At 44.5% G+C, this 24,319-nt stretch overlaps 1 protein-coding gene across 1 annotated transcript; it reads left to right on the forward strand.

Moving 5' to 3' along the window:
- Window positions 1–1,118: 1,118 nt before the first annotated feature.
- LOC309557618 (uncharacterized protein) lies at window positions 1,119–22,702 on the forward strand (the record flags this gene model as incomplete). The annotated part of the gene is made up of 4 exons (XM_082260409.1): window positions 1,119–1,448; window positions 10,210–10,336; window positions 19,386–19,459; window positions 22,317–22,702. The coding sequence occupies exons 1-4, from the start codon at window positions 1,133–1,135 to the stop codon at window positions 22,700–22,702; spliced, it is 903 nt and encodes a 300-aa protein (XP_082116535.1). The 5' UTR covers window positions 1,119–1,132.
- Window positions 22,703–24,319: the final 1,617 nt, after the last annotated feature.

The raw sequence follows: 24,319 nt of genomic DNA on the forward strand, positions 1-24,319 counted from the left end.
TTTGTCTGTCCATTCAGACAAAGAGCACAGCTCGGCCCTGTACCCGCTCTCCCCTCATTGGTTCACTGGCTGTGAGTGACAGTATCGAGTCAATGGCCCTCACTGCTGTCTCAGCTATTGAGGAGGGAGAGCCCCCAGAGAGCCGCTGCTCTTGGGCACATCGCTGGGTCGAGAGGCGGCTCAGGTAAGTATTACAGAGGGCTGGGTGGGCTGCTGTCAAAAATGTCAGTCAAGGGTCCGATCTGTCCACCGCAATGTCGCAGTACCGCAAAAAAAAAATCGCAGATCGCCGCCATTACTCGTTAAAAAAAAAAAAAACAGCAAAATGACAAAAATCTTTCCCTTTGTTAGTAAACGTGATAACTTTTGCGCAAACCAATCAAAATAAGCTTTTTGCGATTTTTTTTTTTTTTACCAAACATAGGTAGCATAAAACAAATTGGCCGAAAATGTTAAAAAATTTAGATTTTTACATTTTTTTGGGGGAATTTCATATAAAAAATGTGAAAAATATTGTTACTTTTGCAAAATTGACGCTTTTTTTGTTTATAGCGCATGATCAAAAATCGCACAGGTGATCAAATACCACCAAAAGAAAGCTCTGTTTGTGGGAAAAAAAGGACGTCAAATTCATTTAGGTACAGCATCGCACGACCGCGCAATTGTCCGTTAAAGTCACGCAGTGCAGAATCGCAAAATAGGCCCTGGTCAGGGAGGGGGTAAATTCTTCCGGGGCTTAAGTGGTTAATATACCTCAACTAAAGATGACCCCCAATATTTACAATCTTTAGGTGCAGGAGGCCATCTTCACACTTTTGCACTGCTGTACCGATACATGTGGTACGCCAATAAAGGGCGTACCACAAGTTTTATCAAGTAGCTACACTTTGAAACATTGATGTCTCTGTAGAAGATATAAAGGCGTGACCCAGTTTCGGTTTTAAAAACGGCCTCTGTGGCTTTTTGCTGACGTCTATTCAGAAAGGAAACTAAATTGTTTAAAAAAAAAAGTTCACACACTCCCATCACCTCCTTTGCAACAGAAAAGTGTGCTGTGTAAAGAACCTGCGTTAGAATATAACGACTAAGAAAGAATATAACAGAGACAAGCGACATGGAAATCTCCCCAACAATGGAACCCACAGACAAGAAGCAATTCATTCTCAATTTTCGTCTTCCAGAAGGTGGCTCGGTGAACCAGACGTACACCAGGGTGCTCCTGCAGCTGTTTGGTTATACCGGTCATGGCAAATCCGCTTTTGTCAACTCCTGCATCTATACCCTAACAACCGGAGACTTTCAGGCCCATGCCAAAACTGGCTCAAGTGGAACCATTATCACGGTGAAGAGAAACTCCTATAAACTTACTGATACCATCACCATTGTGGACAACAGAGGATTTGGAAAAAAGGACGGATTTGAGGAAGCGGTAGCTTATGCACAACTAGGTAATTTTTTTTTTTTTATTATTTTTATTTTTCCCCTATTGGTAGGAAAATAATGTTTAATAAAAAAAAATTTATCTATTCAGCTGCCCTAAATTGAATTAGCTTACTGCCGTTTTGATGTTTTGTTGGGAAGTGGTAAAGCCTAGAAAAATTTCCCACAAAACCTCTGACATTGAGGCTGCATTCACACCTAAGCCTAACATTTTTGAGAGTTTTTTGGGCATTTTGTTTTGAGTTTTTACCACTTCCCGGCCGCCATATAGCAAAATGGCGGCCGGGAAGTGGTTGCTCTATCCTGACTGGGCATCATATGACGTCATATGGGGGGCGCGCTGAGCGGCGATCGGTGGTGCAGTGTGTCACTCTGACTCACCACATCTCCGATCCCGGTAAAGAGCCTACAGAGCATTGATTACCAGTGCAGACCATTGGGGGTATGCCACTAGAGCCACCAGGGATTGCCCTCCCATGGCCACCAGAGATGCCCACCCATGGCCACCAGGGATGCCCATGGCTGCTTTTAAAAGACTTTTGGACGTGCATCTCACAGACCACAACATTCAGGGTTATGGGAAATGAGCAGGCCAATGACACACACTCACACCTATTCAGGTTGAACTGGATGGACTGATGCCTTTATTCAACCTCATCTACTATGTAGGTTTGACCTCATATTATGTGGTTTTGAGAAATCTAAAGAAAAATTGTATGGGAAGGTTGTGCACTGTGTTGCTTTTTAGGTGCTGATAGGCATTCTATACCCATTGTTGTTTTTGACCCCAAGATTATATTGATGATGTCATCAGGGGCATGGTCTAGGAACTGCTGTCCGGTGATTGCTTGAGATATATAATTTTGCGCCTGTACAAATCATTAGTGAGGCCTCATCTGGAATATGCAATAGCATGCAATGTCAAGCTGCAGCTGCCAAAGCCGGCAGAATATTAGCATGCATTAGGAAAGGGATTTATTCCAGAGATAAAACTATAATCCAACCACTTTATAAAACCATGGTCTGACCACATCTGGAGTATTCTATCCAGTTACGGTCGCCAATCCTCAGAAAGGATGTATTGGAACTGGAGAGATTCCAAAGAAGGGCAACTAAACTGATTAAGGGATTGGAGGCCCTTATGAGGAGGCGCTTACAAGCGATTGATTTATTCTCCCTGGAGAAGAGACGCCTGAGAGAGGACATGATAGAGATTTACAAATACCTCAATGATGATGTCAGCATACAAAAAAACTATTCAGTCGCAAGGAATGTAAGAGTACACGTGTCTACACATTGCGATTAGAGAAGAAGCAATTTAACCTCAGGCTACATAAGGGTTTATTTACAGTAAGGGCAATAAGATTGTGGAACTCTCTTCCACCAATGGTGGTAACTGCAGGGAGTATGGACGTACATCTCAAAAATCACAACATTCAGGGGTATGGGAAAAAGTGTCAGTTACATGATGCTGGAGAATGCGCTGCAATTTGAATGCTCCGATGTTGGTTCCCAGGTTGAGGAAGGGAATAACGTGAGCCTAGAGAGAGGGGGTGACAATGATGGATAAGAGGCTAACAGTCATTTTGCCACAGCTGCAGCATACTGCCAAGTTTGCTCTAGTGACGAGGAGGGAGGGGATGATGAGGTCACTGACTGTACTTGGGTACCTGAGAGAATAGAGGCAGAAAATGAGGAGGAGGAGGAGGTGACACAACTCCAATGAGGCAGGATGTGCTAGGGGTCTGGCACCCTTGAAGACTGCATATGCTGCCTATCCTATTCCTGAATCTTGATTATGCTAGCTTTCAACAATGTTTTTTGTTTATGGCACCACCAACAACCAAGGCCCAATTTTTCTGCACCTATATGACAAGTACATGCGATTGGAATTTTGTATTGAATTTTTAACAGCAGGGCCCATTCCTGTGCCCAGCAAGAGTAACTGCGAGGGGTTGCGGTGTTCAGGCACCACCAACAACCAAGGCCCAATTTTTATGCACCTGTATGACAAGTACATGTGATTTGACTTTTGTATCGAATTTTTAACAGATATCAGCCACAGTAACCTTTGCTCAGTTGTGTATTTTTCTATAGGGGTCACATACCTGTGGGAATAGAGATCACTACAGATATCAGCCACAGTAACCTTTGCTCAGTTGTGTATTTTACTATTGGGGTCACATACCTGTGGGAATAGAGATCACTACAGATATCAGCCACAGTAACCTTTGCTCAGTTGTGGATCTTTCTATAGGGAGCACAGATCATCCATCTATAGGATTATAGATTACATCAGATATCAGTGAGAGTATTGATAATTGGTCACTTGCGTACATCTATGACCACCACAGCTCATCTATAGGGCTATCAACTACATCATATATGTTCATTGAGTATTTACTGGTCAGTTGCGTATACCCTATATTGATCTGTATCAACATAATGTCCGAAAGGTCGACAAGGAGAGGCCAACGCTCACAGGCCACAAAAAGAGGGCAAGCAGCCTCTGTGTCGATTGTGAAAAGTGGTGGTCACAATCGACAAGTGCATCCTCTGCAGGCAGGGCACGCCCGTCCTTTATTTCCAGTGCTGCCCGTGCTATTCATCCACAACATGTGGAAGAGTTGGTGGAGTGAATCAATAAGCTGTCCTCATCCTCCTCTTCCTCTGACACCCACGCTCCCAGTAGTTTGCCTTCCACCGCAGCTGCCAAAGCGGCCCGTTCCACAGGCTCCTTCTCCACAGCTACTCCTTCAGTTGCCCCACCATCATGCACGGAGGAGTCACCTGAACTATTCGATCATAGTGTCAGTGACATGCTCCTGGAGGATGCGCAGCAATTTGAAAGCTGTGATGTTGTTTCCCAGGTGGATGAAGGGAATAACGTGAGCCTAGAGAAAGGGGGTTACAACGATGGACAAGAGACCAGCAGTCATGTTGCCACATCTGAAGCATATTGCCAAGTTTGCTCCAGTGACAAGGAGGGAGGGGATGATGAGGTCACTGACTGTACTTGGGTGCCTGACAGGATAGAGGAGGAGGAGGAGGAGGGAGAGGATGAGGAGGATGCACAACTGCAATGAGGCAGGATGTGCTCCATAGGCTGGTCTAGCAGTAGCCAACCTATTGCGTCAGAGCTCCACAGGTGCAGGGTGCTGCAAAATCCCCGCGGACTCCAAAAAGTTCATTAGCGTGGGCTTTTTTCAGCACCTGTGCAGTAGACCGTAGCGTTGCTGTTTGCAGCAACTGTCTAAAGTGGATCAAGAACACCAGCCGCTTGGGCACCACATGCTTGATAAGGCATATGACTTCCTGCCATGCAGTCCATTGGCAACAGCTCCTGAAAGAGGCACCAGATCAAAACAAGCATACATCAACTTGCTCCTCATCTGCGATCTCTAACTCTACTATACCTCATGCCTTCTCAAATACCAGCATTGAGAGGGATGATGGTATAGCAATGAGTGGCACAGAGAGTTGCACCCAATCTGCTAGCAGTACACCACCACTTGATTTGAGCAGCGGGCATATTTCACTACCCCAGTATTTGAACCATAGAAAGAAATACTGTCTCAGCCATCCACATGCTCAGCGTCTTAATGCTAGCTCGGCCAAATTTCTAGCATTACAGTTGCTGCCTTTTCAGCTGGTAGACTCGGCTCCCTTTCGCAAATTTGTGGAATGTGCTGCACCACAGTGGCAGGTCCCAAAAAGGCATTACTTTTCACGTAAAGCCATTCCGGCTCTCTACCGTCATGTGGAAGGTAGTGTTCGAAAAAGTCAGGAAGTGACGATATGTCAGGGGCTTGGCTACACAACGTACTGGAAGGATTGGTTGGGTGAGCAGAGGTGTCTCCTCGGTTCCAGCAGTACACTACGCCGTGGCAGCAGCATCTGAGTGAGCACCTTTATCCCCGCTTATGACATTCTTTTATGTGTTTTTACAAGGATTGTTCCATGTGAGTGTAAACATCGAAAGCTGATATTTTAATAAAAGGCCTTTCAGACGTTATTGCACTAGTGGTATCTTGGAAGGAAGGCTATCTAGGCATCAGTGATCTACCAGCCAATGTACTCTTGATCTAAGGTGGAACATCCAAGTGTCTTTTGCCCATTCCATGAGAGTAGAGAGCATTAAGTGGGGGTGAGTGACTTGGCAAAGGGGTGTGGAACACAGAGGTGGTGGACCTTTTTTTGGTGTTTCTTTTATCTTGAAGTCATTAGAATCTCACCAGACTATCTACACTTATCACTATGGATTTTCAGTTTAGTTCATTAACTTTTTTTGACTATTTTTACTTTTGATATTTATATACAAATATATTTTTGGTGGCAGTGTTTTCGAATTTTATTGTTCACGTATTTGATTATTTGATTGATCACTTTTACACATGTCACTGTTTTGGATGATATATGTGCGCAGCTAACAGTTGATATCATTTTGCACTGTTATTTTTCAGTGTTTTGGCCTCGTTGGACAAAGTGGTCAGCAGGAAGGTGCACATTACTGCTGACTCTTGGTCCAGCAGGCATGGACAGGGACGTTACATTTCTTTCACGGCGCGCTGGGTAACTCTGCTGGCACCTGGGAAGGATGCAGGACAGGGTTCAGTCTTGCTGCTTGTTTTACCACCAGGCCTCCAAAAAGCTGGTGCTGGTTCTGCCACATCTGGCTACTCCACCACCACCTCCTCCTCCTACCTCTGTCCTCTTCTGCGCAATTGTCCTCTGCAGCAGCAGTGCTCCCTAAGCGTTGAAGGGACTACGCAAGCAGTCAGGCTAAAAGATGCCATGCTGTGCTTCAGTTGGTCTGCCTAGGGGATAGGAGTCACACCGGTGCAGAGATTCTGTCAGCTCTGCAGGGGCAGGCTCAGAGATGGTTGATGCCAGGAATGGTTGTATGTGACAGTGGCACCAACCTTCTCTCCGCCCTCGGACAGGGACACTTGACACATGTTCCATGCTTGGCACATGTTCTGAATCTGGGTCTGTGGAAGAGAGTGGAAGCAGTTCTGTTACTCCTGCTGCAAAAGTATAATTTAACAATTATTAGTGTGAGGAAAGGGATATCTAGTGTAGTTAGGGTACTATATATCACTATAGTTAGATTCAAAAATCTAGTTTCTGTAGGGAAAGTGTTAAGTGTCAGGGTGACCGTAATGTAGTTTAGGGTGAACTGACTCTGACTGCTATGCCAGGGTGACCAAACTCATCCATGTTAGGGTGACCGCCAGAAGAAAAAGATCATTTTTCTTAGAATTATTAATAGAGCAGGGATGGGGTTCCGCTCCTTTCACACCTGGGCGTTTTTGTTTCATGCGTTTATTGGGCTTTTTTGTGGACGTCTTTGGAGGCAGGCATGACATCTGAACTTCTGTGTAGGGGTATATATACACACACACATATATGTATATATACACATACACACATATAGGTGTGAAAGGAGCGGAACCCTATCCCTCCCTAATTATTTAATTAGCGCATGGATGGTGTTCCGCTCCTTTCACACCTATATGTGTGTATGTTTATATATACATATATGTGTGTGTGTGTATATATATACCCCTACACAGAAGTTCAGATGTCATGCCTGCCTCCAAAGACACCCAAAAAATGCCCAATAAACGCCTGCAACAAAAACGCCCAGGTGTGAAAGGAGCGGAGCCACATCCCTGCTCTACTAAAAATTCTAATAAAAATGATCTTTTTTTTTCTGGTTCTGGACATGCTACAGAGCTGAAACTTCACAGGTACACTTTTTAGACACCCCCCCCCCAGACACTAAATCCAAAGAAATCTATTTTTTCAATATTTTTTTCAATAATTGGCTCTCTATCAAAAACAAAAATTTTTAAGAACTTTTTTTTGTGTGAATAGTCCCTGGGGCATGACCCAGAACCTTAGGCACTTTTTAGGGGCATTTATTGGGTTTTAGGGCTTCAAAATTGTATTTTTGATTATATATATATATATATATATATATATATATATATATACACATATACATATATATATATATATATATATACACACACACACACACACACATATATATATATATATATATACCCCTATACAGAAGTTCAGATGTCATGCCTGCCTCCAAAGACGCCCAAAAAATGCCCAATATACGCCTGCAACAAAAATGCCCAGGTGTGAAAGGAGCGGAGCCACATCCCTGCGCTATTGAAATTCTAAGGAAAATTATCTTTTTTTTCTGGTTCTGGACATGCTACAGAGCTGAAACTTCACAGGTACCCTTTTAAGACCCCCCAGACACTAAATCCAAAGAAATCTTATTTTTTTTTCAATAATTTTTTCAATAATTGGCTTTCTATCAAAAACGACAATTTTTAATAACTTTTCTTTGTGTGATTAATAGTCCCTGGGGCATGACCCAGAACCCTAGGCACTTTTTAGGGGCATTTATTGGGTTTTAGGGCTTCAAAATGTTTTTTTTGATTACCGAAGTTCGGGTCCCATTGATTTCAATGGGGTTCTGGAATCTGGACCCGAACTTTCGGGAAGTTCGGGTGTTCTGGCCGAACCAAACTTTTCAAAAGTTCGATCATCCCTACTGGCAATATGTCACTGAGCTAAATTAATTCTGACCCTACAATAAAATATATATAAAATATATATGTGAATAAAATACTATGTAAAATTGAATAATCAATCTTAGGAACTTCCATATTACATTGAAGGGATGTATCAAACATAATGTTAATGCATTAACCCTACCATATATGAATATAGATAAAAAAATAAAAAAATAAAAATAAATTATGGAAGTAATAAGCCCACAAAGTAGACACCCACTAAACCATAAAGGTACATATAAAATTCTAGAGAATAAAACCCCTAAGACCAGCAATATCATCCCAAAAATAGCAGTCGGGCATCCCAAGCAGAGATTTATACTTGCACATATATGAACAGGTCAGCTGTTACTAATGAAACAGTTGACATCCCAGTCAACGTTTAACCCATGGGGACAGTAACTCTTCAGGTCGTAAATCCAACGGGTTTCCCTTTGGAAATCTCCCGTCTGATGTTACTCCCCCTCCAATGTGCTGTAAACATGTCTATGCCAATGATAGAAGTGTTACTAGCTTTCTTATTGTGGCATCCAGTGTAATGCCTAGATACGCTGTGCTTTGGCAATCCATGTCTAATATTGCCCAGATGTTCATTAACTCAAATTTGCATGATCCTGATAGTATGGCCCACATATTGGAGACCACATGGGCATTCAAGGAGGTATACCACGTTCTTTGAGGAGCAGGTAATAAAGGGCTCAATATTATGGATTTTCTGCATGGTCTTTGACTGGAAAGTACAAACTCTCCTATCTTTAGCGGAATTGCTTTTACATACCACACACTTCCTACATGGAAAGAAGCCCTTAAGTTCTGAAAAGAATGTGGTCCTAATGGGTCTATCAACAATATTAGGCGCCACATGTAGCCGCAAAGTTGGAACACCTCGAAAAACCACCAGAGGATTATCTCCGATAACAGGTGCCAGAACTTTATCATTTTTAAGCACCTTCCAATGCCTAGAAAAGATTATTTTGATATCTCTATATTGCTGGGTATAGGAGGTGACAAAAGAGTATCCAAAAGAAGAGTCATGTGGCTTCATTTTAGGTGCTTCTCTTAACATATCAGACCTTTCCATGTTGACCACCACGTTAATGACATTATCCAGCTCAGCCGGAGAATAGCCTTTATCCACAAATTTCTCTCTAAGCATCTGGGCTTGCTGAAAGTAGTCCCCCAGAAAGGTACAATTCCTTCACACCCTAATAAATTGGCTCTTGGGAACCAACCTCAGCCATAAGGGGTGATGGCAGCTATCCATGCTAATAAAGCCATTCCGATCTGTGGCCTTAAAATACGTGGTAGTGACCAGAGAATTATCCTTGACCATGATGTTAAGGTCCAAAAAATGAATACCTTCCTTACTAGCCTCATGCTGAAGCCTAATTCCAAATGCATTATCATTGAGAGTGAGAAAGAAATCATTCAATGATTCATCACTGCCATCCCAAACCAGGATGATATCGTCTATGCACCTTTTCCAGAGGATCAGCTCGGTCCTCTGATCCTTAAAGATAAAGTCCTCCTCCCACTTCACCATGAAAAGGTTGGCCATACTAGGGGTGAATTTAGCACCCATGGTCACCCCCTTGGTCCGGAGGCCAGGAAAGGGGAGGGGGTGAGCGAGTGAATGGCCACCCTCCTGAACCATACCAGGCCACATGCTCTCAACATCTAGAAGCCCTCAGATCCTGCCCCCCCCCCCCCCCTATGTGAATGAGTACAGGCATATAGCACCCCTACTCATTTACCCTCAAAAATGTTATTAAAAAAAAAAAAAAAAACATGTACCCCAATGTACTGTAAATTCATTGTCAATAAAGATGAATGCTGGCCACTGAACTGCACAAAAAAAAAAAATATACATATATATATATATACAGTATATATATATATTTCTGAAGATTTCTGGGAGTTCAGACATCCAGAGTTGTATTTGTGAGTGACACGGTGGGGAACTGGACTAGCACCCAACTTTGTACCGTGAAAAGAGTCTGACAGTGTGGATTTTACTCGTTTGCTAAGCTAAGTGAGAAAATTTACTTTGCAAAGTGATCATACTTTACTCCTTTACTAAATCAACCCCAATGTCTGAAGGTATAGTGAATGCCAATCATGTATTTCTTTTAACTCACCTGGTTTTTATGTTTGTTGGTATTCACAGGTCATTTTTTCCCATTGGATCAGAATGTGGAGCAGACGAAAGACTTTTCTCGGATAATGTCACAGGTGGAGGATTCTGACCTGTCACCGAACTACACTGATTTTATTGTCCCAATATTTGTGTACAGGTATGGACACATGGAAAGTTTTATATATAATAAGACAAAAAAAGAATAGCTTAACCGGTTAACGACCCCCTGCCGCTCCCAGGCAAATCGCCGTACATGTTCAGCGCTCGCTCTCGGAAAGGCTAGGGGGCGAGCGCGCGCCACCACCGGCGCGTTCCCGCCCCCTCTCATCAGTGGGGAAGCAGATGTATGGGGCAGGCGGCTATGATTGTCGCCTGACACCCGCAATCGCTCCCCACTGAGAGAGAAAAACGGGCGGATGTTGTAAACACAGCCGACCATTCTTCTCTCTGGAATGATCATAGAACCCCTTTCAACCTTCTATATAGGATCGCATGTCTCTATGATCATTTCAGAAGCCACGCCCCCCACAGTTAGAATCACTCCCCTAGGCTCACATTTAACCCCCTGATTTCCCACACTGTAAACCCATTCCCTGTGAGTGTCATTATTACAGTAACAGTGCATATTTATAGCACTGATTACTGTAGTAATGTCACTGGTCCCCCAAAAGTGTCAAAAATGTAAGTCAGGGGTCCAATCTGTCCGCCGCAATGTCGCAGTCCCGCAAAAAATACGCAGATCGCAGTCATTACTAGTAAAAAAAAAAAAATTACAAAAATCTTTCCCGTAGTTAGTAGACGTGATAACTTTTGCGCAAACCAATCAAAATACGCTTATTTGCGATTTTTTTTTTTTTTTTGAGAATGTTATATAGCAGAATATGTCGCTTTTTTTTTGTTTCTAGCGCAAAAAATAAAAATCGCAGAGGGGATCAAATACCCCAAAAAGAAAACTCTATTTGTGGGGAAAAAAAGAAGGACATTCATTATTTGGGTACATCGGCGCACGACTGCGCAATTGTCAGTTAAAGTAACGCAGTGCCGAATCGCAAAAAAGGGCCTGGTCAGGAAGGGGGGCAAATCCTTCTTGTCTTAAAGTGGTTAAAGCCGGATTTCCACCTAAAAGTGGAACTTGCGCTTTTCTGATTCCCCCACCTATCCGATGCCATGGTTGGAACCTTTCGGGGGGGGGGGGGTGTTTTTGACAGGTACCCTGTCCCCACTTCCATTGGACCTCGTCGCTGCACGGTATGTCAGCAGTTCAGCCCTTTCCTTCTCCCTCTGCTTCCACCACTGCCGGGCCAGTAAGAGGGTGCAGCGCGCTTCGCGCATGCGCAGTGGGGAACCGGCTTTGAAGCCACAAGGCTTCAATGCCAGGTCCCCTTACTAGCAATGGCGGCGGCAGCACGCCGCAGCCGATGGAAATATCCATCAGCTGGGGATCTGACATTGCTGGATATTAGGACAGCGTCCTAATATTAAAAATCAGCAGCTACAGTACGTGTAGCTTCTGACTTTTAATTTTTGGAGAGGGGGATGGGGTTTAATTTATGTTTAATGTTCATGACTTTTTTCATGACTGTAACTAGCTAAAAAGTATAAATATTTGTATATTTGCCTGATATTACACAGCTCTTTCTTTTATTGAGGGCCAGTTTACACCACATTCAGTCCAGTGCATTTTTTTTTTCTGCATCAAAATGGCATGGAAAATAGGTTTTATGGTTTCCAAAGGCATAGTTCACACCGGTGCTTGCAGTTCCAGTTCGAGAAAAAAAAAAGTAGAACATGCTGCATTTTTCCTGCACTGGTGTGTACTGGAATGCTGTAAAATGCACTGGAATGCACCTACACGCATCAAAAACGCACTGGAACACACATTTCCTTATTTAAAGTGATTGTAAATATTAATGATTTTTTAAAAAGAAAATAACAAACACGTTATACTTCCTTCCTCTGTGCAGTTGGTTTTGCACAGAGTAGCCCAGATCCTCCTCTTCTTGGGTCCCTCTTCTGTTCTCCTGGCCCCTCCCGCTTGTTGAGTGTCCCCACAGCAAGCAGCCTACTATGGGGTTAAGGAACCGAGTCACAGCTCTGTGTGTCCATTCAGACATGGAGCTGCTGTCTGGCCCCTCTCTCTCTCCTGATTGGCTAACTGACTCTGATTGACAGCAGCGGGAGCCAATGGAGCCGGTGCTGAGTCTCAGCCAATCAGGAGGGATAGGCTGAGGGACTCGTGGACAGCGCTTGAGCGAGATGGGGCTCAGGAAAGTATTAGGGGGGCTCCGACACACAGAAGGCTTTTTATCATATGGCCCCATGCACACAGGGTGTTTTTGCAGCTGCTTTTAGGAGCATCAGGTGTTTTTTGCAGCTTAAAAACGCCCCTCCATGTTATCTTATGGCCTCATGCACACACAGATGTTTTGCGGCTGTAAGCATAGGCGTTTTCAAGCTGCAAAAAAAACCCAGGGCCAGTGTGTTCTGAGGACCGGCATTACAGCTGTAAAAATGTCTGACGCTGATAAAGGCTGCTTAACATTGCTTATACAGCGTTAAACCACGTCATACGTTTCTTTTTTTTTATGTGAAAATCAATGGCCCCCTATGGGAGCCATTCCACAGACAAGCCTTCCTCAGTAGTGATGGACGAACATCGGACGGGGCGGTTCGCGAACGCCATCCGCAAACTTTCTCAAGTGTACGCGAACCGCAAGTTCGTGGCGGACCCCATTCACTTTAATAGGAGGCAAACATTAAAAACCTCCAGGTCATATTTGCAGCCACAAAATACTTACTAGCTGTGCACACATAGTCCCAGAACATGGACAATGACATAACAAAAGTATTGCTTTCAGCCAAAAATTATTATTTTTTTCTAAATCAGCCATAACTGACAGTAGCCGGTAATTACATTGTCTAATACATATAGGGTCCATTCACACGTCTGAAAAATGGGTCCGCATCCGTTCCACAATTTAGCGGAACGTTTACAGACCCATTGATTTTCAATTCCAGTCTGAAAAATGAGGCATTCACAGGATAAAGCAATAAGTGTCGGCCAGTACAGGCTCCAAAAATTAGCCAACAGGCGTTCACCTGACAGCAAAGAACTTGGTATTCTGTGGCTGGAGGTATATTAGGCATTCACAGGATACAGAAGTAGGTTTCGGCCAGTACAGGCCCCAAAAATTAGCCCACAGGCCTTCACCTGACAGCAAAGAACATTGTATTTTCTGGCTGGAGGTAAATTAGGCATTTACAGGATATAGAAGTAAGTTTCTGCCAGTACAGGCCCCAAAAAGTAGCCCACAGGCGTTCACCTGACAGCAAAGAACGTTGTATTCTGTGGCTGGAGGTACATTAGGCATTTACAGGATACAGAAGTAAGTGTCGGCCAGTACAGGCACCTAAAAATTACCCCCACAGGCGTTCACCTGACAGCAAAGAACTTGGTATTCTGTGGATGGAGGTACATTAGGCATTCACAGGATAAATAAGTGTCGGTCATTAGAGGCCCCAAAAATTAGGCATTCAATGGACATAAAAGGCCTTTTATGCCGCTGTATTTACCTAAGACAGGGATCATGAATTGTTATGGGTGGTGGCGGATATTTGTGGGCTGTCATGAGGAATTTGAATGAAACATGGTCTACTGGTCAGTGGTCACATGTGCTGAATTCCTCCAAAATCCATGCCTCATCCTTTTTTATAAATGTTAGGTAGTCAACACTGTTATGAGCTAGGCAAGTGCGCTTATCGGTCACGATCCCCCCTGCTGCGCTGAACGTCTTTTCGGACAGGACACTGGACGAGGGGCAAGCCAACAGTTCCATTGCAAATTCTGCAAGCTCTGGCCAGAGGTCAAGCCTGCATACTCAGTAGTCCAGGGGTTCATCACTTCTCAGATCGTCCACATCGGCTGTTAACCCGATGTAGTCAGACACCTGTAAGTCTAGGCGCTCCCTGGTGCTGTATCTCAGATGACAGCTGTGGAAGGGTTGGCTGAAAGAATGATCTCATATCTGTAGTGACCAACACATCTTCAAACCGCCCTCTTTTTGTAGGCGCTGTTGGATTGTTACCCAAAACTGTTTCACTGTGAGTGGAAATTTCTCTGCCAGCGCACGCAAAAGCAGAATGCAGCATTTCCCGAAGCAAGGCCTGGAAGTGTTGCATTCTGACAGCCCTCTGTGATGGTGGTAACATTTCCACCATTTTTTGTTCGTACCGGGGGTCTAAGTATGTTGCCACCCAGTACAGGTCCTTGCCCTTTATGCTTTTTATACGGGGTCCCTCTTCAAACACTGGAGCATGAAGGCTCCCATTTGCACTAAACTGGAAGCGGTGTAGTGCCTGGCTCCTGCTCATCATCCAGGCTAATGTCGTCCTTGTTCTCCTCCCCCATCCACGGACAACACCAGGGATCCTAGAAAGGTTTAAAGCATGCTCTTCTTGCTCCTCCTCATCCGCCCCGGCACCATCCTCCTTTGACTCTTCTTCAGACTCCTGTTGTTGCCTTGTCTCATATGGAGTAACCCCCCCGGGAATTCATCAAGCATTGCTACTTCCTCATCTTCCTGCTCTTCGACGGCTTGATCAACGACACAATGCAATGCATGCTCCAGAAAGAAGGCATAAGGCACAATGTCACTGATGGTGCCCTGGCTGCGACTGACCAGTTTGGTGATCTCATCAAATGGCTGCAGAAGTCTGCACGCGTCGCGCATGAGCAGCCACTGGCGCAGTGAAAAAAACCCAGGCTCCCCAGAACCTGTCCTGCCGCAGAGTTCGTACAGGTAGTCGTTAACTGCATGTTTCTGCTGGGGCAGCCTATCAAGCATATACAAGGTTGAGTTCCATCGTGCAGTCACAAATAAGACGCCTGACGGGCAGGTTGTGTCGCCGCTGAATGTCAGCAAGGCTAGCCATGGCTGTGTAAAATATTCTGAAATGGCCCGAGATCTTCCTGGCCTGCCACAAGACGTCCTGGACGCAAGGGTATTTGACAACGAATCACTGCACGACCAAGTTCAGGGTGTGTGCCATGCATGGCATGTGTGTAATTTTGCAGTGTTACATCACGCTCAGCAGATTGGCACCGTTGTCGCCCACCACTTTACCGACTGTCAAATTGAGCGGTGTGAGCCACTGATCTGCCTGTGAACGCAAAGCTGAAAGGAGTGCAGGACCAGTGTGGCTCTTGGCTTCCAGGCACAACAGACGCAGCACAGCATGGCAATGTCTCACCTGGCATGTGGAATAGGTTCTGGGGATCTTGGGCGGCGCAGTGGAAAAGACAGTTGCAGTGGAAAAGGAGAAGTCAGCCGAGGAGGAGAGGGAGGATGGAGGAGCAGGAGAAGAAGAGGCAGGCCTGCATGCAATTCGTGGAGGTACAACCAAATCTACACAGGTGCCACGGGTTTTATGCTTGACGGCGATCAGAAGGTTCACCCAGTGGGCAGTAAAAGTTATATACCTTCCCTGCCCGTGTTTGCTAGACCATGTGTCTGTGGTCAGATGTATCCTGGCACCGGCACTGTGTGTTAGAGATACATTCACTTGCCACTGAACATGGCCATATAGCTCTGGGATGCCCTTCTGCGAGAAATATTTCCTTCCTGGGACCTTCCATTGTGGTGTTCCAATGGCCACAAATTTCCGAAAGGCCTCCGAGTCCACGAGTTTATATCGCAGTAATTGGCGGGCTATCAGTTCCGACAAGCCAGCAGTTAACCGTTGGGCAAGAGGGTTATCCGGGGTCAAAAATTTTTTATGCTCCAACATTTGGGTCAAGGGGACCTTTTGGCCTCTATCGATATCAAGAACACTTACCCACATACTCCAATACATGTCAGGCACCAGCATTTTCTTCGCTTTGCTGTGGGCGAGGAGCACTATCAATTCGTGCTGTTACCTTTTGGTCTCCCTTCAGCTCCTCAGGTGTTGGCCTTGCTTCAGCAGAAGGGGATCGCGGTGCTAGACTAACTGGACGATCTGCTTCTGCGTGCAGAGTCTTTATCGGCTCTAGAAATCGATTTGGACATTACTTTGTGAACTCTACAAGAATTCGGACGGACACTGAATTTTCAGAAATCGGCTCTGACTCTATCCGCCAAGGTGGACTACCTGGGTCTGATGCTGGATTCAGCCTCGGCCCAGGTGTTTCTTCCGCAGAGGAAACTACTGGAGTTTCAGGATGCGATTCTGCTTCTGTTGACCACCTGTTGGTCATCACTCAGGACCTGCATGCAAGTGTTGGATCTGGTGGTTTCTACCTTCGAGGCGGTTCTGTTTGACCTCTGGAAAGGGAGATTCTTGCCAAATGGAACAAGGATCCGCAGTCGCTAGACAATCTGATCTTGTTGAGCCCAGATACGAGAAGGTCTCTAATATGGTGGCTCCAATCTCCGGCGCTTTGCCTGAAAGTTCTTTCTCCCCCTGTATTAGACAGTGATTTCCATGGATGCCAGTCTGTCCAGGCGGGGAGGTGTCTTGGGAGTATACTCAGCTCAAGGTGTTGGGACTCGAGCGGAGTCCAGTCTGCCGATCAACATCCTGGAGATTCGGGTGATTGGGCTTTGCCTGTCCAAGTGGACGGATTGTCTGCAGGGATGCCCAGTGAGGATACAATCGGACAATGCTACAGCAGTGGCATATGTCAATCATCAAGGGGCACAAGAAGTGCCTTGGTGGGCCGGGGAGTAGCTGGCATCCTAAGGTGGGGAGAACGATATGTTCCGGCCCTCTCTGCTGTGCACATTCCAGAGGTAGAGAATTGGCATGTGGACTATCTCAGTCTGCAGTTGGATCAAGGAGAATGGTCTCTCCATACGGAGGTGTTTTATAAAATGTGTCTCCAGTGGGGGACTCCCGATGTGGACCTGTTGGCCTCCCGTCTCAACAGGAAGGTGCAAAGATTCGTGTCAAGGTCTCTGGATCCTCTGGTCGAAGCCACAGATGCCCCGGTGGCTCTTTGTGGTCGGTATCGTCTGATTTGCGCTATTCCTCCAATACAACTTCTGTCAAGACTGCTATGCAGAATCGAGGTGGAAGGGTTTCCAGTCAGTCTGATGGCACTAGATTGGCCTCACCTGTTTTGGTACACAGGCCTGGTAAGGCTGGTAGCAAACGTTCCTTGGAAACTTTCTCTCATGGAAGATCTTCTGTCTCAAGGACCAAGCCTCCAACCTGTTTTACAGTCGCTGGCTTTAACGGCATGGCTATTGAAAGCCAGGTGCTGAAGGACAGAGGGCTTTTGGAGAAGGTGATTCCTACACTGTTGAAAGCTAGCAAATCTACTTCTGGAAAGGTTTATCATCGAGTTTGGAGGGCGTACATTTGTTGGTGAGAGTCTTGGGGGGGTTTCTCCCCGTTCTTTTTTGTGTCTCGCCTGCTGGAGTTTCTACACCAAGGTGTAGATCAGCGGTTGGCTTTGGGCACCATCAAGGGACAGATTTCCACCTTGGCCATATTTTTCCAGAGGCCGTTGGCAGTGAATTCCTTGGTTCACCCTTTTGCGCAAGGGGTTCGCCATCTGGTTCCTCCGGTGCAATCCCTGGTATCTCCGTGGGGTCTTCATTTGGTACTGTTGGTACTTCAAAAATTTGTGAACTTCCTCTGCTCACTCTGCTGCAGAAGGTGGCCTTTTTGGTTGCTACTACTTCTGTGCGTAGGGTGTCAGAGTTGGCAGTGTTGTCCTGTCGGTCACCCTACCTGGTGATTCACAGGGACAAAGTGGTGTTGCGACCCTGTCAGGCATTCCTCCCTAAGGTCATCTCAGGATTTCATTGAAATGAGGATATTGTGTTGCCGTCCTTGTGTCCTAAGCCAAAACATCCTAAAGAAATTGCCCTGCACACCTTGGATGTAGCTGGGGCAATCAGAGTGTACCTGGCGGCGACTAAGTCAATTCGTAAATCTGATTCTTTATTTGTCCTTACAGATGGACCTTTTACGGGGCTACGACCAATTCCAGATGGATCAGGCAGCCAGTGGTGCAGGCCTATTCTATTAAGGGTCGGGTCGGGTTCCTCCCTTCCCTGTCAAGGGGCATTCTACTAGGGAGCTTAGTGCCTCCTGGGCTATCTGTCATCAGGCGTCAGTGGTTCAGGTGTGCAAGGTGGCTACGTGGTTGTCTGTACACACATTCACAAAGTTTTATAAGGTGGATGTACTTGCATCTGTGGATGCTGCGTTCAGCCGCAAAGTTTTGCAGGCTGCGGTTGCAGAGGCTCCTGCCTCTTGAGGGTGTATTTTTTTCCTGGTGGTGAGCTCCAGTTGTTCCTGGTTGAGCTTCTGGTTTATCTGGTTGGCTATGTTTAGCCTTTGTTGGGAATTCTATCTCTTGCTGTGTTTTTCCCACCCCTTATATTGACACTGCTTTGGGACATCCCAAGGGTCTAAGAAGACATGGAGCTGTGTCCATCAGTGAACGGAAGAGAAAAATTGATTTTTGTCTTACCGTAAAATCCTTTTCTCTGGGGTTCACTGATGGACACAGCACCCACCCCTCTGTTGGGTTGAGTTATGTATTCTTCTGACACTGCTTGTTACAAACTGAAGTCCTACAGCAGGAAGTAATGCTATACCCCCTGGGACTGCCCCAGGGGTGTAGCCAAAACTGTTTAACTGTTTCTGCCTAGTCCTACTCCTGAAGAGAGAGGAGCATAAGCCCAAGGGTCTACAAAGGCATGGAGCTGTGCCGGTCAGAGAACTTCAGAGAAAAGGATTTTACGGTAAGACAAAAATCCTTTTTTTTTGCAAAAAAATTGCGTTTGTAAAACCACTGCGCAAATACAGCGTGACAAAGTATTGCAATGATCTCCATTTTATTCTCTACTGTCTCTGCTAAATATATATATATATATATATATATATATATATATATATATATATATATATATATATATATATATGTTTGGGGGTTCTAAGTAGTTTTCTAGCAAAAAATACTGATTTTAACTTGTAAACAGCATGTGTCAGAAATAGGCGTGGTCCTTAGGTGGTTAATGGTGGATTGTTCTCCAGAGGTTTGTGTCATTTCTTCTACTCATTTATCTTTCTCAGCTAGACATCCCAAATATTAATTTACAAACAAGAAGTCAGGAGGTGATTCAAATTTGCTGAAATTACAGAAAAAACAAATGAAATATCTTTGAATCAGATTTGGTGTTTAAGGAAACTAAACTTTGATTTTCTTTTAGTGTAAAGAACGTGATGCAAGACCAGCAAGTAAAAGAAGTGCAAACGTTTTTCACAAACTGCAGAAATATGACAGGTAATTTCATCCCTTAGAGGATACAGCAGCGTAAAAATTGGCCAGTGGCAGGATTTACTCAGCAAGCTGCAGAGACACAAGGCACAAGCAGGTGTTTACCTAAAAGAGGTAACCACTTACCGGCCACTCGCCGGCGATTTACGTTGATCCTTTAATGCTAAATATTGGGGTTATGGCAGCAGATAGCTGCCATAACCCAGTATTTTTTAAAAAGGCGGGCGATCACCTTTCAGATAAGGGTGGTCCCAGCGGCAGATTTGCCATGGGATCACCCTTATGGTGTGGAGGAAGAGGTGCCTCCCGCCGCGTCACGGACATTTTCCCTACTGGACCCGCCGGCAGCGTGGAAAACGATCCGGTCCCGGATCCTCAGAGACAGGAAGTTGAGTGAGGGCAAGATGACCCCTACTCGACTCTAAGGTCTTGGAGGACCGGAGCGACGTCAAACATTGTTGCCTAGCAACCGGCTTAAAGGGCCAAATTTTTTTCAACGTTTTTTTTTTTTTTAAGTGTAGATGTGAGATCTTTTTGACCCCAGATCTCACAATAAAAGAGGTCCTGTCACGCCTATTTCTATTACAAGGGATGTTTATATTCCTTGTAATAGGAATAAAAATTATATATATATTTTTTTTAAAACTGTGTAAAAATAAAAAAATAATAAATAAAATAAATAGGAAAAAAAAAATTAAAGCGCCCTGTCCCCATTAGCTTGCGCGCAGAAGCAAACATATACGGAAGTCCCTTATTGTCATTATTACAGTAACAGGGCATATTATTTAGCACTGATTACTGTAGTAATGTCACTGGTCCCCCCCAAAAGTGTCAAAAATGTCAGTTAGGGGTCCGATCTGTCCGCTGCAATGTCGCAGTCCTGCAAAAAAATCGCAGATTGCCACCATTATTAGTAAAAAAAAAAAAAAAAAAAACAATAAAAATGACATAAATCTTTCCTGTAGTTTGTAGACATGAATACTTTTGTGCAAACCAATCAAAATACGCTTATTGCGATTTTCTAGCAATCTGAAAAGTCAAACCGTTCATCGTATATTTCCTGAGGGACACTGTTCAGAAATATTATTGTCCCAAGTGCAAGAGGCCCCTCACTCTTTCAACACAAACCACACATATAGAACCCAGGATAACCGGGGTAACACAAAAAGCTGAGTCCGGTGTGGTTGTACAGTGAGTCTGATTAGTGCAGACCCGACTGGGGTTCTTGGTCACCCTGTGCCCCTAATAGACACACATAGGTGACTTACACATAAGAGGGGTCTAGGGACCCAAGATAGGGACTTCTCTACCTCTACAAGGCAAGCTGGGTTCCACAGCCCCCCAACCAAAGTGACTCCCTTCACATGTCCGTTAATCACTTGCCGATCGTGGCACGACTATTTACTGCGGCAGTCAGCCTCTCCTGGGCAAAGCAACGTAGACCTACCTCGCACGCCCACAAGCCTGTAGAGGGCGAGCGTGCGCCGCCCGAAGCGCGCTCCTGCCTCTGCTCGTTCCCTGCCTAGCCAGCGCATGTGACCGACAGCTCCAATGTCCGCTGGCCACTCGCGATCTCCCAAAAGAGAGGGAGAAAGACAGACGGCTGATATAAACACATCCGTCTGTCATTCTCCCTGAAGTAATGACAGAGGCTATGCGATCCTGCATGTAGGATCGTATGTCTCTGCGATTACATCACTAGCCACGCCCCCTAACAGTTAGAATCACGCCCCTAGGAACACACTTAACCCCTTGATCACCAATAAAGTTAACCCCTTCCCTGCCAGTGTCACTTTTACAGTAACAGTGCATATTTATAGCACCGATTACTGTAGCAATGTCACTGGTACCCCCAAAAGTGTAAAAAATGTCAATCAGGGGTCCGATCTGTCCGCCGCAATGTCGCAGTCCTGCAAAAAAAAAAAAAATCGCAGATCGCCGCCATGACTAGTTAAAAAAAAAAGAAAAAACAATAAAAAATGACATAAATCTTTCCCTTAGTTAGTAAACGCAATAACTTTTGCGCAAACCAATCAAAATACGCTTATTAAGATTTTTTTTACCAAAAATATGTAGCAGAAAACAAATTGGCCCAAAATGTTAAAAAAATTTGATTTTTACATTTTTGTTGAGAATTTCATATAAAAAAATGTGAAAAAATATTGTTATTTTTTCAAAATTGTTGCTCTTTTTTTTGTTTATAGCGCAAAAAATAAAAATCGCAGAGGTGATCAAATGCCACCAAAAGAAAGCTCTGTTTGTAGGAAAAAAAGGAGGTCAATTTAATTTGGGTACAGCGTCGCACGACCGCGCAATTGGCTGTTAAAATCACGCAGTGCCGAATCGCAAAATATGGACTGGTCAGGAAGGGGGTAAAATCTTCCGGGTCTTAAAGCGGTTAAAAATACGCTCATTGAGAATTTTTTTGTCAAAGACATGTAGCTAAATACATTTGGCCTAAATATATGACAAAAATTGAATATATTGGATAATTTTTAACTCTCAGTAGAAAATGTCAATTTTTTTGCAAAATTTTCACTCTTTTTTTATTAATATCGCAAAAAATGGAAAGCGCAGAGGTGATCAAATACCACCAAAAGAAAGCTCTGTTTGTGGGGAAAAAAAGATGTATATTTCGCTTGGGTACAGCATTGCATGACCTCGCAATTGTCAGTTAAAGTCGCGCAGTGCCATGTTGAAAAAAGTGGCCTGGACGTTAAGCAGGAAAATCCTCCGGTCTTAAAGTGGTTAAGGGGGGTAAATCCTTCCGGCCCAGAACTGGTTAATAAAATTAAAGAAACGCGTTACAGGTAGTGAACACTTGGAAGTTTTAATTTTCATCTTTTTTTTGTTATAATGACAGGGGTTGTTCCTATTGTTGTCCTTACACACAAGACGGAGAAATGCTACAAAGATCTGGAAAAGAAGTTTCAACGTGCGGGGGCAGAAGTGGTGATGGCCATTGAGAATTACACCCCACACGACCACATGAAGACACGCGGACGGTGCTCTGATATCCAGAATGTGATTGTCAATGCTCTGCAAGATGTAAAATTCCGCCTTAAGGAACCAAGGCATCCTGTGAAGGAACGCATCGAACGCAAGAAGTTTCTTCTGAAATTTTCTTATGATATTACGGTTCAGCAAATAAAAGAAAGCACCGAAAAAAAATCTAGAGAGCAAGAGTACAGTAGGCTGAAGGCTCTGGCAGACAACAACTGGTTTAAAAGATTTCCCTATGGTCAATAATACAAATATATTGGTCTCGTATATAAAACTATTGGGAAAAAAAAAAGAAAAGAAAAAGGAGGGTGGCACCCTACTGCGGCAGGTCGGCTCTATTGTCCGGCGGACATCGCATCCCCCTTGACCCACTCATTGGCTCCCTTCTCTGGCCAATCAGCCCATGCGTGAATAGCCCCACTGGCTATTGCACGAAGCGACGTACGTCGTTTCGTGCAATAGCCAGTGGGGCTATTCACGCATGGGCTGATTGGCCAGAGAAGGGAGCCAATGAGTGGGTCAAGGGGGATGCGATGTCCGCCGGCCACCCGCAAACGCTCCCCATAGAGACAGAACGGCGGTCTGCCGATGTAAACACCGCAGACGGCCGTTCTGTCACAGATGAACACAGAGATCCTGTGTTCCTGCTATTTAGGAACATGGATCTCTGTGTTCATATAATGAGTCCATCCCCCACACAGTTAGAAAGCACCCCCTAGGGCAGTGATGGCAAACCTTGGCACCCCAGATGCTTTGGAACTACATTTCCCATGATGTCCATGCACACTGCAATGTGGCTGAGCATTATGGGAAATGTAGTTTCAAAACATCTGGGGTGCCAAGGTTCGCCATCACTGCCCTAGGGACACACTTAACCCCTTTTATCGCCCCTGGTGTTAACCCCTTTCCTGCCAGTGTCATTATTACAGTAACAGTGTATATTTTTAGCACTGATTACTGTAGTAATGTCACTGGTCCCCCCAAAAGTGTCAAAAATGTCAGTGAGGGGTCCGATCTGTTAGCCGCAATGTCGCAGTCCCGCTAAAAATCGCAGATCACCATCATTACTAGTAAAAAAAAATAGAAAATAAATAAAAATTACATAAATCTATTTCCTCTAGATTGTAGATGCAATAACATTTGCTCAAACCAAATTCATATACACCTATTGAGATTTTTTTTACCAACAATATGTAGCAGAATACATATTGGCCTAAACTGATGAAAAAATTAGATTTTTTTTTTTTGTGTGTGTGTTTTATAGAAGAAAGTAAATAAAAAAAATGATAAAACTTTTATACGGGCATGACCGTGCAATTATCATTGAAAGTGTGACAGTGGTGAAAGCTGAAATTCGGTCCGGGCAGGAAGGAGGGTACAAGTTCCCAGTATGCAAGTGGTTTGGCTCCTCCCCCTCCCAATGTATTCTCTTGGTCCTGCAGGTGTATCCATCCTCTCAGTGTTTCTATCCTGGCCTGAGACTGTCCATCGGAAACCTTCACTATGCGATGAGCCTGATTTCAACTGTCACAATGTGATTTGCAGTTTGTCTTTTCACCACAATAAATCTGTTCATATACTACACTTAGATTGCGCCCTGCTGTTCTTATTATCTGTTTGCCTAGAGATACTTCAGTCTCTTTAGAGGTGCTGAATCTGGTGCAGTGAGAAGTTACCCTGAACACTCCAAATGGAATCTTTTCATTTTTTGGTTGTTCTGCATAGACATTTATGTACACAGAGCACTTAATGCACCGTATTCCCCATTACTACAGTATTTCCCCCATCATAAGCAGTGTGATTTACCTTACATCACTGCCTTTCATATTGACCATACCTGTACCCTTTAGTAGAAATAGTCCC

This window comes from Pelophylax lessonae, assembly GCF_965119305.1.
Source record: "Pelophylax lessonae genome assembly, chromosome: 6".
Taxonomy (NCBI): Eukaryota; Metazoa; Chordata; class Amphibia; order Anura; family Ranidae; genus Pelophylax; species Pelophylax lessonae.